Raw genomic sequence first — 14,389 nt, 5'->3', positions numbered from 1 at the left:
GCTCTGAGATGGTTGCAAGGACCCGGTTTGATCCCCCACAGCCAGCTCTCTGAGGCTCTGGGCAAGACCCTTATCACCCCACTGCTCCCCGGGCGCTGCACAGTGGCTGCCCATTGCTCCCCAAGAATTGTTTAAATGCAGAGAGTTAATTTATCGATTATGAGATCAATAAAGTTCAGTTTCTATGTGCTCATCCAGTCACAGGGCTAGGTCTAAACTCTCTTGAGTAAGAGAATGGCGTAAAATTGTAAAATATAACAAAAGGTATCATCTGCTGTAATACGTAGTGTTGAAATCATCTCATTGTACCAGAGATGGGGGATCTGGAGTCATTAAGTCATCTCTATGTCATGTATTTGTTCTGACCAGGTGGGTCCAATCTGGTTTAACCTGTGCAGATTGGACTCACCTGGTTCAGTGGCTGGGTAGAACAAATACATGACAAAGAGATGACTTGTTGACTCCAGATCCCCCATCTCTGTATTGTACATATACAGTGGTAGTAATAATTTTCATACCTTTGAATAACAATTATTTTAAATCTGTTTTTTTGGGGTAGACCTACAAAAATGAAGCCTAGAGGTGTCTCTAATGGGTTAACTCCTCCTAGACCTGTTTTGTACCTGCTTTCATGAAAATTAATGCCCTGGGAAATGGAGACAACAGCCAACAATGCAAATGTATGTGTTCTTTAATGTCTCAGATTTTATTATTTGTGGTTCAGGTTCCCAAATATGATATATATGTATGAGGATTGCGGCCAGTGAAAAAATAAAAAAAGTTAACTGATTTTTAAATTTTATTTCAGTATATTATGAGGGGGAAAAAAGTCAGAATTCTGACTTTAATCTCAGAAGTCTGACTGAATTTTGACAGCTACTAAACATTGTAGCATCAAGCCGTAGTCAGGATTGTGAGATTAAGTCAGGATTGTGAGAAAAAAGTCAGAGTTCTGAGATTAGTCAGAATTGTGTAAAGTCAGAAATTTTATAATTTATACATATTATAAAAATGTATAAATTATAAAATTTCAAAAATCAGTGAACTTTTTTTTCTTTTCTCAGAGTCCCTAATCCTCTTCTGTAGTTATAGTATGAGTTATTATCTCCAAATAATAAAGATCGTAATCCGTCAAAACGAACGAGTTGAACCTGAACTCATCATAATGTTTACCTAACGCTTATTGGTTTAACCAGCCTGTTATCTGGACCAATCACAGAACGAAGGCGGGTGAAAGGCATGACGCGCCCCACCTTGTTTCTGTCACGTGACGGGAGCTTAGGAAGATGGTGGAAGTTTCTTGTTCTTCGGAGTGAGACACCCCAAATACAAACTAAATATCTCTTCGGAACAGGTTGGGAAGACGTTTCAGTGCCGCCAAAACACATTCCACAACCCCCCATTTTGGTCTCGGTAAGGCTGAATTGTTTCTCCTAGCATAGCGGTTGTCGTAAAGATTCCATACTTTGGTATTTTAAGCTGCCGTATCGATGCAGGCCAGCAGGTTTCAGTTAGCCGGACAGAGAGGCTGTCAAACCTGGAGACCAACTGAAGCTCAAGGTGTTAACAGCAGATACAGTGGTTCAGTAGATAAAGCCGTTCATCGTGACAGTTCGTGTTTTTGCAGTCAGAACAGGAATCGCCATTGTAGCTACATCAGTTAGCACTTTCAGAGTTCGAGAAAATTATGTAATGTTTGTCATGTTTATCGGGATACGGTGCCAGGAAAGGCTGGGTTAGCTGTTTCTCTGGGTTGTTTTCTAATAAGAAGATAAATAAGCTGTTTGTTTCCATGTGGTTCAGCTGTCAGTTAAAAACAATCCAGAAATATAAGAGGTCTGGTCCTCTGCGTCATTTCTGACCGTGTTATATACTCCTTAAACAGGAACACAATGCAAACTTATAGGTTTCAGTCTAAACTTTGACTTGATCAGTCTGACGTGAATGTTGTGTTTCTGACTCATTAAGACAATTCAATGCTTTCATCTTTTATGTTCTGTATTTTATTCATTTATACTCCTCTTTAATGGCTGTAGGTATTTATGGTTATCCCCTTCTTTCTCATATTTTGGGTTTTGTCTTTTGTTTTAATTTTGTCTCCTTTACACCTTTCAATATTCACTTAGTCTATTTTTAAACTTAAACCAGTTATAGAAAGGTGACTCCTTAGGAGTGCTTCATAAAACCCGCTTCATTTTTAAGCCAGGCTTAGTTAAACTAGTCAGGCTTTTGTCTCCTTTCCAGTTTCATAAAGCAGGCTTGATCTGAGTCAGACTCGGTAACTATGACTCTGTGAAGTTTGCCTGGTCAGGTCCAGGTTTAGAGCTGACAGAGTTTTAACCATTATCTTTTTTTGGATTGTTAATTCATGAGCTGATTAATAAAATAATCATCAATTAATTAAGTTAACGATTAATCATTAATTAAACTGAGTATAGGGACTTTAAAATGTGCCTTTAGCAGATAGAGCAAGTCATTTAGAGCAGCGATTATATCAAAATATATAAACATTTTCCTTTAAGCTCAAACTTTGTCTTTGTCCTTTGACTTTGTCTGTCAATATGCTCCATTCAGAACTCCTCAAGCGGAAAAGTTTTAGTTTCATCTGGTTTAATTTGGTAAAAAATCTCCCTTAAGGAACCTTTGGCTTTCCGATTGTTAAAAGATTAATCGAAAACAGAGGAATCGTTTTGCTAGATAATCGTTAGTTGCAGCCCTACAGTAGCATAGTATATCAGTTGGGCCTGCATCTTTAATGGAAAGGTGGCCCTATAGTCCATTTGCAGAGGCACCATGACAACAACCTGCTCCGTTTATGGCTGTTTTCAGACTCGGAGTAAAAGAGAAGAAGAACATGTACAGGAGAGATAGAGAGAAACAATCTGGTAATAAATGGAAGAATATGAAGTGCATGTTTTCAGCCAGCTTTTGTCTAATTTGGGGTTTAATAAAAGAGTAGATGAGCAGCCATGTAAGGACAGAAATTTCTCACACTGCGGCTTTAGTTCAGATATAAAATGGTCAAATTTGCAGGTTGTAAAAACGTCTTAGTCTTGTTTTTAATCTCCATGATAAATGCTCCTGCCCTCTATAAATGATGGCATGCGCAAGAAATGCAACTGATCCGTTTTTCATCTATTTATTGACCAAATTACATTACATTTTACTTTCAATTAAATATAAAAGTATTGTTAACATTCAGCATCTCACTGAACAAGAGAAAAGTGTTAACCTCTCTTGTAAACATTTTTGCACAAAGGTAAAGGAGCCTTTTGCACACCTTTGAACTAAACTGCATGGTTTTGCTGCAGGTGGTGGGAGATGTTGGTTATGTTACTTTGGGTAGTTCTCACAGTCTTCAGACAAACTTTGAATTTCATGTCCTTTTGCTCAACATTCATGGAGTAATTTTTGTGCCACCGAACTAAGCGTGCAGTAAGAACGATGTGAATCGTTTAAACTCCTCCAACCTTGCACCAAACCTGTCCTCCACTCGCTCAACTCTGATGATGCGTGCTCCGCTTTATCTCTGCGCTCACTTGGCTACACAGGATTAACTGATGTCATTTAGTTTGCGGCTGTGTTAGACGCTTCCTCACTGGGCTCATCCGACTGTCCTTTATTTATGCTTCTTCTTACTGGATGGGTCACATGATTACACAGACGCTGCAGTGTCTTAGCAAAATTAAGTTTATTTCTTTTACAAACACGGGAAAATTGATGCAGATTATCATAGTTAATGTCACTAATGGTATATGTTCTGTTTATCACTCAGGCCTATCTCTAATCACTACCATGAGCCTCTTATTGGAATCTTGGATTAACGCTTTCCTTTCCTGACAGCTGTATGTTTGTAGGTTTGCAGTTCTTCTATCCTTCTTCTGGATGATGTATTTGGCGATGCTCTGTAAATGTTCAGAGCTTGGTCATATGTAATTCTTCACTAAACTGTTAAACACTCCCTGTCAGCTGGGCTAATGACACGGTTGCTGCTGAAATCAGCAATGCACCATAAACAACAAATATCTCATTTCCAGATGCAGGACTATGTGTAAAGTTGAGCTGGAGGCTCTTTGAAACGTCACAGGAGCATTGTTTTTATTCTTAGTGTGAGTCAGCGGAATGTGGAACAGTATGAACATGTTAGACTTTTAAAACCTGTTCACTGTCTATGATTATAATCGGTTATGAAAAACCCAGGAGGAGCTTTTTAAAACCACAAGACAGTGCTCATGCTGTAGATTCAGACCTGCTTTGGTGTCTCATGTGTTTAAAAACAGGTTGACAATTCAGTAATGCTGCAGAAGTCTTAAAATTGTCAGGAAACACCTCCTTCTGCTGTTATGCTGATTGTTTCATGATCTATTGTAGTCTTGTGTGGTTGAGCAACATTTTTGATATTTAAATATATAGAAAAAACAGGGAAAATTAACAGTTGGGTGGGGGACATGGAAGCAGGTAAAGCCGGTCTTTTAACCCCTTAAGCTTGACAGGCCCGTTATCAGGCGAAGCTGATCTATGTTTGGATAGGGTTGAAACACGGTGGCGATTTTTTTTCACCCACAAACCTTTCAAGAAGAGGCTTTAAAGTTTCTAAAATAACAATCAAAAGAGTTTTTTTTACACAAATACTTTTTGTTTTACTACAAATTAGAGTTAAAGTTCTAGTGACATGTCGTCCTCTGCGCAGCAGTACGAAATTAGGGCTGGGCGATATAACCTTAATTCAATATAATGATAAATTGGGCATTACCTCAATAAGAAAAAAATGCTCTGGCTCCTCTATCAGAAATAAAGGCATGTGCAGGAAATGCAACTGATCCAGTTTTAGTTTTATTTTTATAACTTTATCATTTGAATATATCACTTACTTACATACTTACACTTACTTTAAAATAAATATTAATGTGTTGTACCCATTAAAGTTTAAACATTCAACAATGCCTCATTGAAATGGAGAAAATTTTGACCTCTCTTGCAAAGATTTTAGCACAAAGGTCATGGAGCCTTTTGCACATCTTGGTGGTGGAGATTTGATGTGTTACTTTGGGTAGTCCCGACAGCTTTCAGGCAAACTTTGAATTACTTTTCTTTTGCTCAACTTCTATGGCGAACTCAGCCTGCAGTGAGATCAATGTGCATCGTTTAAACTTGCACAAAAACCTCTGCTGCATGCTTAACCCTGACCACATGCCCTCTCGACTTCCTCTCTGCGCGCTCAGCTTCATCTCTGCTCTTGCTCAGCCCCACAGGATTAATTGAGGTCATTTTGTTAACGGTGTTAAATGCTTCTTCACTGGGCTCATCCGCCATTCTATTTGTTGATGCTTCTGACTGTATGGGAGTCAAGTGATTACACACACTGCTGCAGTGTCTTAAAGGGGCAAGGAATACCTGCCACCAGCGCACGAAGGAAAAGCGATAAAATTTAAGGTATTGTGGAGGATCTTTGTGAATTTTTTTTTTATAAGACCCGCCCTCTCTTCAAAAAAAAAAATGACATTCACAACCCTGTGAAGAGAGAAAGCCTATTAAACATGTTCGAGAGCATGCATAAGCCCATTTCTCCTCATGCACGCTCTGTTTAAATGTGGCTGTTCTCATAGCTCATACAAGCTTACTTTGCCTTGACGTCAGCCCTAACCCTTAAATCCCTCAATCACTGTATAGAGCGGGGACTTTATAGCGAACTCAGTTAACTTCCCGTTCAGACAGATGATCACTACTTTTTGCTCCCCATTGGTCACGTAACTCCTCCTCCACTGCAAGGTGCCTGCGGCATTTTTGTTATTAGTCGCCGCTGTCGGATAGCGGCAGCAGCCACTGTGACAGCAAATCCCATAATCATCACCCAGGTTGTCATAAATAATATAATATGGTACTAAAAGTACTTATTTTCTATTCCTTCAATTTTCAAAGAATGCTAAACTACATCTTTAAAGGATATTTAATGACTTTATTGAGACAATTGGATGCTTTTTAAATTCTCTGTTAAATTGCTTGTTTGAAGGCATCATCGGACATGCTGAGAGCAGTCCAGCAAAATATGATTACACCATTGTTTACGTTTTATTTTCAGCTTATTTACACTACTTGTTTCAAAAAGTGCACACTTGAATAATTTAGAAAATAATACTGATCTGGTGATAAAAATGTTGCAATGAGCCCTGTTTCTTGCAGCCTCACTACAACAGTAATGATTTTCACTCAGAGATGATGAAAAGATCCGTGGAGATTGCTTTTATGAATAATTTACGCTGTAATTTTATATTTTCAGCTTATTTACATTATGTGTCTGCTATTTCTAAAAGTGGACAAATAAATAGAGTAGGAAAAATTTCTTATCTGGTTATCTGATAATGAAAAACTTGACGAATTCTGTTTCCACCCAACCTCTCCTCACTTAAACTACTCTATGTTGAAATGATTTAAGCAACTTTATAAAACTTTAACATTATCCACGCTTTAGTAATACACATTACTTTTGAAGAAGAACAAAATACCTTTTTTTTCTGGCTGTTTTCATGGTATAGTTGGACATTATTTTAATAAAACACAGCATATGTATGCAGAAGTAGCAATAACATGGAAATCAGCACTTTTGTTAGACCAGGTTCCTTTTTTATTACGGGAAAAAAAATGTATTTGGAACGTTTTGGACACTTTGGCACATCTGTGCCAGAGTAACATGCTCGGCTGCCATGCTGTCCACTAAAACTTTGTAGAATAAACATACTTCAACCGGTTCAGTCCAAATTTGTCATTGTCAAGGTGTGGTTCTATACATTCTGATTCTACAGTCAGAGTTTCTAAGAGGTTTTCATGCTGTTTTTCCGTGTTAATCTTTGAAAAAAAATGTCAAGGCTTACAAATTATGATTTTTTTGTTCTGTTTGATCTCACCTATAAATCAGAAATGATGACACCTACAATAGTGGTTCCACTTGAAAATAATCTTTAATGACTTTGTATCATATGAATATTTTTTCCTACACGTCCAGCTTATAACTTAGGAGCTTCTCTTGATTTAATCAGGTATGTAATTCATGTGGAAAGTGCTTCTAAAACTCCGGCTTATGGGGTTAAAAGTGCCTCTATAGTAGATTATCTATCTTAAGAAGGGGAGGGGGGGTGCAGTTAGAAGAGGGCATTTTGGAGTTTAATATTCAGCAAACGCCACGATCAGGCACGATCAGAGCAAAGTTTACCTTGTTGTAGAGCCTCAAAGTCAGCTGTTGCAATGAATTATTGACTGAGATCAAAGCCGTAGTCAGAGTGAAAGTTCCCCACTTTCTCCAACTCTGACGAGATGGAGTGAGAGCATGAATTATTCAGAGACTCGGAGGTAATCAACCAGATTCAAGGACAGGTTTAGGATCTGGTTCCTGTGCACGCCTGCCCTGATTCCCTATTACCATACCTGGCTAAAGCTGCAGCTTTTATGTTATGGGTCACAGTTAAGACAATTTAAGAAGGGGTTGCTGTTTATTCACTGCCAGTAATAAGCTGACATTATATCAATCAGAAAATCTATATTTAAGCTCTATACCTGCCTTGGTCCGCTTTACAAAACCTCCCATGTGCTCCTCAACATTTTAAGAGCTGCAGAGCACATTGATACCAATTAGGGGGGCCATTTCTATAGCACCAAAAAGGAGGACATTGTGCGGCATATCAATAAATTACTATGGTGTACATAAGAATCGGGTAAAGTCACATTTATAGTACAATTTTTAATAGTTTAAAGAGGATGCTTGTGTAGCTGAATAGAACAAAATATTAAAGAAATGTAATAAAGAATTGGTTCCCAGCATTTGCATTTATTTAATACATTGTGATGTTTAAAACGTGACCACCAAGATTAATCTTTAAAGTGCAGAATACCACAAAAATGTGTGGACTTAAATGTTAAAAAAAATCTTTTTAACAAGAAACATACATAATAAAATAGCCTAATATTTTTTTAAACAACAAAAGAGATTGTAGAAAACACATTCATCTACTCTAAAAGTATAGCTTTATTTTTAAGAGCCTCAGTCTTTATGGTCATCCCTTTAGCTATGGGCCAATCACTGAAATCCACTTTCATGTCACAGTCTACACTTCCGTAGGACTAGTGATGTTTATAGTATAGTCCACCTTGCAGCTCTGCACAAGTTATTTTAGCATCCAGGGGCGACAAAACTTTATGTAAAAGCCAACATTGAAGAGTTCCCTGCTGCACGTTTATTACTTTTATGTTAATCCGTACTCGCACGCCGTTCAATTGCAGCTTTTCCTCGACTGCTTACGCTCACATCGCATCGACAAAGTGGCAGAAACCATGGAATGAATCTCCACTACCTTTGGTCATAAATTCACGCTCTTTTGTCCATTCTGGGTTAAACGACGTCCTGGTTTTGACAGGACGCTAACTTTAATGCTTAGCCTCAGTAATTCTGATCCTTGTTTACTTTTGTAACCAATGACAAGCAGATCTTTACCTGACACGCCGCCACTCTTAGCCAATCATGTGATAGATCAGACAGTGATGCATTTTTGATGATTTAATATTGTGCTGCAGCCCAGCAAAAAAATAAAAAACAAAATCTGCTCTACAAGCCTAGTGCCTCATAAAGGAGGACAAATACACATCCGGCTGGATGCAGCACCGGACAGTGCAATAAAAAATCCGGACTGTCTGCCCTAAAGCCAGACATCTGGCCACCCTGATACCAATACATTATTTATATTTGATAGAGATGGACTTAATAATTGGTCTGGGACCAGATGTGGCCAGTGTTGCTTAATGGGTCGCAGACCAAAACATGTTAACATTTTTCCCAGTTTTGAAGTACATTAAACAGGTCACATCTGCCTCAACTTTTCTCCGTTCATAAAAAAAAGTTAAAGGTTTCTGACTTACAATGATTTACAATGTGACTCAACATGTCGGACTAAAAGGACGATAACTGAAAACTACAATCAGCAGGATGTACCTTATCGCTGCCTGTAAGGCGTATAATTAATTGAGCTTTATTGATCCAACACTAGAAAAATGTACCTCTAGATAATATGGATAATATTATTAGTAACGATAATATTGTCTTTTTGTGTCACCCATTCTTCAGAGTATGAATTAAGTTTCCTCAAAACACAGAATTTGTAATCTCTAAAATCTAATCTCCCATGGTGGTGAAGCATATGCATTGCCTGATGGCTCGCACTTATAGTCATTTAGGTGAAGTATATGCCTTTATTTAAATGTCCCACAATCCCTTTATTGTCCCACAATGGGGAAATTCACTCTCTGCCTTTAACTCATCCCCTTGGGGGAGCAATGGACTGCCATTGTGTGGCCCCCAGAGAACAGTGTGGGGTTAGGGTTTTGCTCAGGAACCCAGACTGAAGGTTGTAGGGATCGAACCGGGTATTTGCTACCTTCTCAGAGCACAAGCACACTGCTCTAACCACCAGGCCAACACTCCCCCTTTATGTATTAGGTTTAATATTTCTACTCCACATAAATACAGTACCTGCATGGGTAGGGAGGAAATGCAGATGGATTTATGTTTGTTTATACTACCTGTATCTGACTTTGTGCCACAGAAAGTTTACCCGGGCTGTGCAGATCTGGGTTTGACCTATTTAGACTGGTTCTTGTTGTCCCTCACCTGTGTAGATCTAAAAAGGAGCATTTTAAACACGTTCATTGAATAAAGGTCATTTAGCCATTTAAGACGAAAATTGAAATAAATCGGAACAATAATTTTGAGTGAGGCTTTGGTTAATTGGTATTCTGTGTGTTTGTCAGGCTCTCTTCCCAGCCCTATGTCATGGCCAGTGGAGTCAGCAAGTCCAGCACCTCCAATGGGTACCCCATAAAGGCACAGCTACAGGTCACTGGTAAGTTCCCTTTCAGTTGATTCACTTAGTACAACACATGAATCTGGTATATCACACCCCTGTGTATCCTGGCTGAACCCACTTCTAATCACGCCTTTGAGGCAAATGACATGATGACGACAAGAGACGGGCCCCGCCTGCACCATATATGTGTCCGTCATTACTGGCATTACTCAGTTCTTACGCTCTTCATCTCACTAAGAACACCTCTTGGATTCAGGCTAGCTAGCTTCTGTTGGCTGGCTCTGTTTTTGTGAGGCTACTTGAAAGTAGTTTAAAGATTTTGTTAGTTGGCCACTGCCCCCTGCAGTAAGCAAGCCTCTCATCCGCATGCTAAGTTCAAGTATACCTATCTCGCTTTGTGGTTCGGCGTGAGCACAAAGCAAACAGAAAGGGACCAGAAGACTACTATTTACTCCTGTCCTCAGGGTTGTGGCTTCCTGATTCCCGACAAGGACAAGGCCTGTCGCATGTGTCTTGGTTATCGTTCACCCTCAGAGAGCATAGGTGCAGCCTGAAGCATGTGGGTTCTGTTGCCAGCTTTATTGCTTTACCCTGGAGAGATGGTCTTGAAGTCTTAAAGGAGCTGCTCAGCTCCTCTACAGTCTGGTGCAGAGGGTTGAAGGTGTTGTCCATGATGGATGTAAGCTTGGACAGCATCCTCCTCTCAGCCACTTCCTCCACAGAGTCCAGAGCGCAGCCTAGGACAGAAGCAGCCTTTCTCTCTAGTTTTGTCAGCGTCTTTATGTCCCGCTCTGCGCTGCCAGAGGCCCAGCAGAGGACAGTGCAGAGTAGAGCTGATGCCAACACAGAGACATAGAAGGATTTAATCAAGGGCCTGCTCACTCCAAAGAACCTCAGCCTCCTCGGGAGGTGGAGGCAGCTCTGGCCCTTCTTATACAGGGTGTCGGTGTTATTAGTCCATTCCAGTTTGTTATTGATATGAACACCCAGATATTTGGAACTCTCCACAGTTTTTATCCTGCCCTTGGATGTAAACAGAGGAGTGAGGTGGGGGGTCTTCTCCTGAAGGGATCACCATCTCTTTGGTCTTCCTGGTGTTACGACACACGTGGTCCTTCTCACACAAGTCCACAAAGTTCATGATGACAGATTGATTCCAGCTCATTCCCCTCAGAAACCTCAGATGACCTACCAGTCTTTGTTTTGGGAAACAAATGTGTGCATGTTAGAAAGTGTGACTGCTTAGATCTCGCTCTAATGTGAATGTCTATTGTTAGGGATGTTCTGATCACAATAAATTATCTGTACTTTTCATACTTATTTAATGTGAAATGTTAAAAAAGAAAGCCTAATTAGGGAATTTTACTCGGAGAATAATAGTGAACATCAATAGATATGAGAACTGATCCATTTAAGTTACATAGACCCTGAACAGAAGCAGAGTGTTTGTATGAACTTGCTTATAGCAGAGATGTTTAGTTGCAGGTGGATAAATTCAAATATTTGCTTTTTGGTTTCCGATATCACATAGGGACATCTCTATTTATGATACACATTTTCATTTTGCTAAATAAACCTCCTTTTGACAAAAACATCTTCCTAAGTTCAGATAAAAAAAATTTTCTACATCAAAATTTTGTCTCTCACTCTCACATTGTGCCATTTTCTATGCTGAATCTTTATCCTGTTTTAATTCCCGTATCCTGCCTGTGACTCGCTGCTAAAAAGCCACTTCTGTCTGTTTCAGTGCTATCAGCGAAACTGAGAGAAAACAAGAAGAACTGGTTTGGCCCCAGTCCTTATGTGGAAGTGACAGTCGACGGCCAGTCCAAGAAAACAGAAAAATGCAACAACACTCACACCCCCAAATGGAAGCAGCCATTCACTGTGTAAGTCAGAATAACTGAAGCCTTATGTGGCCCTTTATGACCGCTTTACCTAAAAGAGCCATATACACAGGACTCACTCAGCTGTGCAGAAAGCCTCAACTTTTACTCACATCTAAACTGAAATATTATCAATCTGGTTTAGGGCACTTAAAACAAGTCTATCTATACTGAAAACTTGGATCAAAATCTAGATTTGACTTCAGCACAAACTTTCTCTTGGTTAATTTTAGAAGAGAACTCTAAACTCAGAGTTTAATGAAAATCTTAAGGTGAGGTTTGTAAACACCAATCATATTCTACCTTTTGTTTATTTGCTCCACAGTTGGATCAGGAATGTTAGCCTTGTTATAGAAAACATTGCAGCACAAGGCTAATCTGTTGTTGATCAATTATCCATGCACAAAATAATAATAAAGTGCTCACAATAAGTGCAAGTTTTTAAATTACCCATAATTTAAATGAGGTCATGTTTTAAAAAGAGGCTTGAGGTTTTTTCTTAAGGATAGTTGAAATGCTGCCGTTGCAGCATCTAAAGGCCATTTCCCAAGAAGACTGATCGGACAGTTTGTGTATAGTTGGAAATTTAGAAATGAATTTTGTTGCACCAGGGGTTTTACAGAGTTTCTCAAGACTTTTTCTGCAGCAACATCCAGTTTTACAAATGAGTCACCACATCTAGCTTTGCTTACTTAGTAAGAAAATTAACATTTATTCACATAGTCATGATCCTGATAAAGTCCTTAATATCCTAAATTTAAAATCTTTCCTGAAATTTGCTAGCACCTGAGGAATATTGTTTATTTCTGTCTTTTCTTTCTGGGCTCTGGGCTCTCTTCCTTCCATGTGACAGTTCTTCCTCCAGCTAGACTTATTTTAACTTTGATCTTTCTTGTCCTTTACATTTCTCCCTTCTATCTTCCCATTCCACTTTTGCTCCTTGTCCTTCTCTTCTTCCTGCCTTTCCTTTCGTATTGTGCCCTATCACTATTGTTTAATAAATTCACCACTTGATCAAAAGTACTAAATACATAGAATAACCTAAAAGCAGCCTTCTTGGTTTTTATAATGCACAAAACCAGATTAACAGAAGAGAATTTCTTTTGCATTATTTTCCCACAATATCTTTGCTTTTTTTTTTATCAACAGAAGGAATCTGTAGACAGACTTTTTACATTTTGTAGTATAGAGAGGTTCTTCCAGACACTATTACTCATCAAACTCTGTGCTCAGTGGAGATAAAAACTCACCCAGGTTTTCCAAAGATTGTATTATTTGCCAGATTTTAATCTGATGGGAAAAAACAACCAAATATTGTGCGTTACTTCAAACACATATTCCCTTTTAATGGATTTTTTACTTGCTACCAACATGATCCTACATTTATTTTATCCACTAAACCTTTTGATAGTTCCTCTATAATTTCAAGAGCTCTATGTCATGTGTTTACTAAGGGAGGTAATTGGAGCCATATATTCAGTGTCTTTTCATGGTGCTAGTGAAACAGCTGCCATAGTGTTGGTTATAGACACTCTCTGTCCTTGAATAGCCTCTATTAGTCAGAGGAGCAAAATAGGAAAAAACTATTCTTGAGTGTGAGTGTACATAGCTACAGTTTACATACCCCCCAATTAGAAAATGGTGAATAATAATTAGGGATTGCAGTTTGAATACGTCATAAATAAAAAAAAAACAATTGTGATTATTTTAGAGTGCCAACTCCTTGCATGAGCATTTTAAATTTGGGCCATTGTGTGACCCGGGTAGTGGTTTGGCCGTAATGCCAAAATCAGAAGTAGAAATGAATGTGAAATTTTGTTTTCAAAGAAATGAAGACTGATCTGTCAACAAAGTGATTTGTAATTATTGCAAAATTATCTCCAAACCCAACCTGCTCAGCTGAACTTTTAAAAACAAGAAGTATGTGGCTACAGCTGCTAGTTCTGCCATGAGAACACTTCACCAAGCAAAGCCTGCCTAGTTTGGTAAATGAACGAGCAAAGTCACCAAAGACTGGTTAGCTATACACTTCAATTATATCCTAGAATTCATATTCTTTATTTGGGTACATTTAGCACATTGCACCTAATCCTGCAAGGTTACCTAATTTCTCTGCCCCAACACACCTAATTCTAATTAATGACTCAATGTACAGAACTTCATAGCCTGTCTGGGAGCCGTGTTATATGCCATAGAAAACCAAAAGGACTGCGGCCCTTGAGGACCATTGTTCCCCACCAAGCTGCAAAGAAGCAATAATTTCAGCCATACCAAAAGAAGGCAAAAATAAAATTGAGTGTGGATCCTTAACGCCAACTTCAGTCCTATGCTGGTGAAGATTCTCAGTCCTCCAGGTCATAGTCATTCCAAAAAAGTAAAAAAACAATCCACTGGACTTTGTCTCCAAGTTTGAAGACGTTTCACTTCCCATCCTGGAAGCTTTTTCAATTCAAAATGTCAGAATTAGCATTGAGTTTGAGGCTCTGTAGAGTGGTCTGAAACAAAGCCTTGTTGTGGCTTAGAAAAACATGCAAATTGAACCTGAAAGACGGGTTCGCCCCTCAGGAATGGGGAGTTGGGTTCTTTGTTAGCCTGCAATAGGGCTGGGCGATAATTCAATAACGATATATATCGATCGATAGACGTGTGGCGCAA

General features: G+C 38.9%; 1 protein-coding gene across 1 annotated transcript in view; it reads left to right on the top strand.

The window, feature by feature from the left end:
- Window positions 1–1,274: 1,274 nt before the first annotated feature.
- The window catches only part of LOC107098762 (E3 ubiquitin-protein ligase Itchy-like), a 45,356-nt gene continuing 32,241 nt past the window's right edge, over window positions 1,275–14,389 (top strand). Inside the window, exons 1-3 of the mRNA XM_015396599.1 lie at window positions 1,275–1,413; window positions 9,793–9,884; window positions 11,596–11,737. Of these exons, the coding sequence (XP_015252085.1) occupies window positions 9,815–9,884; window positions 11,596–11,737 (212 nt within the window). The 5' untranslated portion in view covers window positions 1,275–1,413; window positions 9,793–9,814. The remainder of the gene's footprint in view (window positions 1,414–9,792; window positions 9,885–11,595; window positions 11,738–14,389) is intronic.

This window comes from Cyprinodon variegatus, unplaced genomic scaffold, assembly GCF_000732505.1.
Source record: "Cyprinodon variegatus isolate N-32 unplaced genomic scaffold, C_variegatus-1.0 Scaffold808, whole genome shotgun sequence".
Classification (NCBI taxonomy): Eukaryota; Metazoa; Chordata; class Actinopteri; order Cyprinodontiformes; family Cyprinodontidae; genus Cyprinodon; species Cyprinodon variegatus.
Note: the sequence above shows the minus strand (reverse complement) of the source record. Positions and strands in the feature narration are given on the sequence as shown.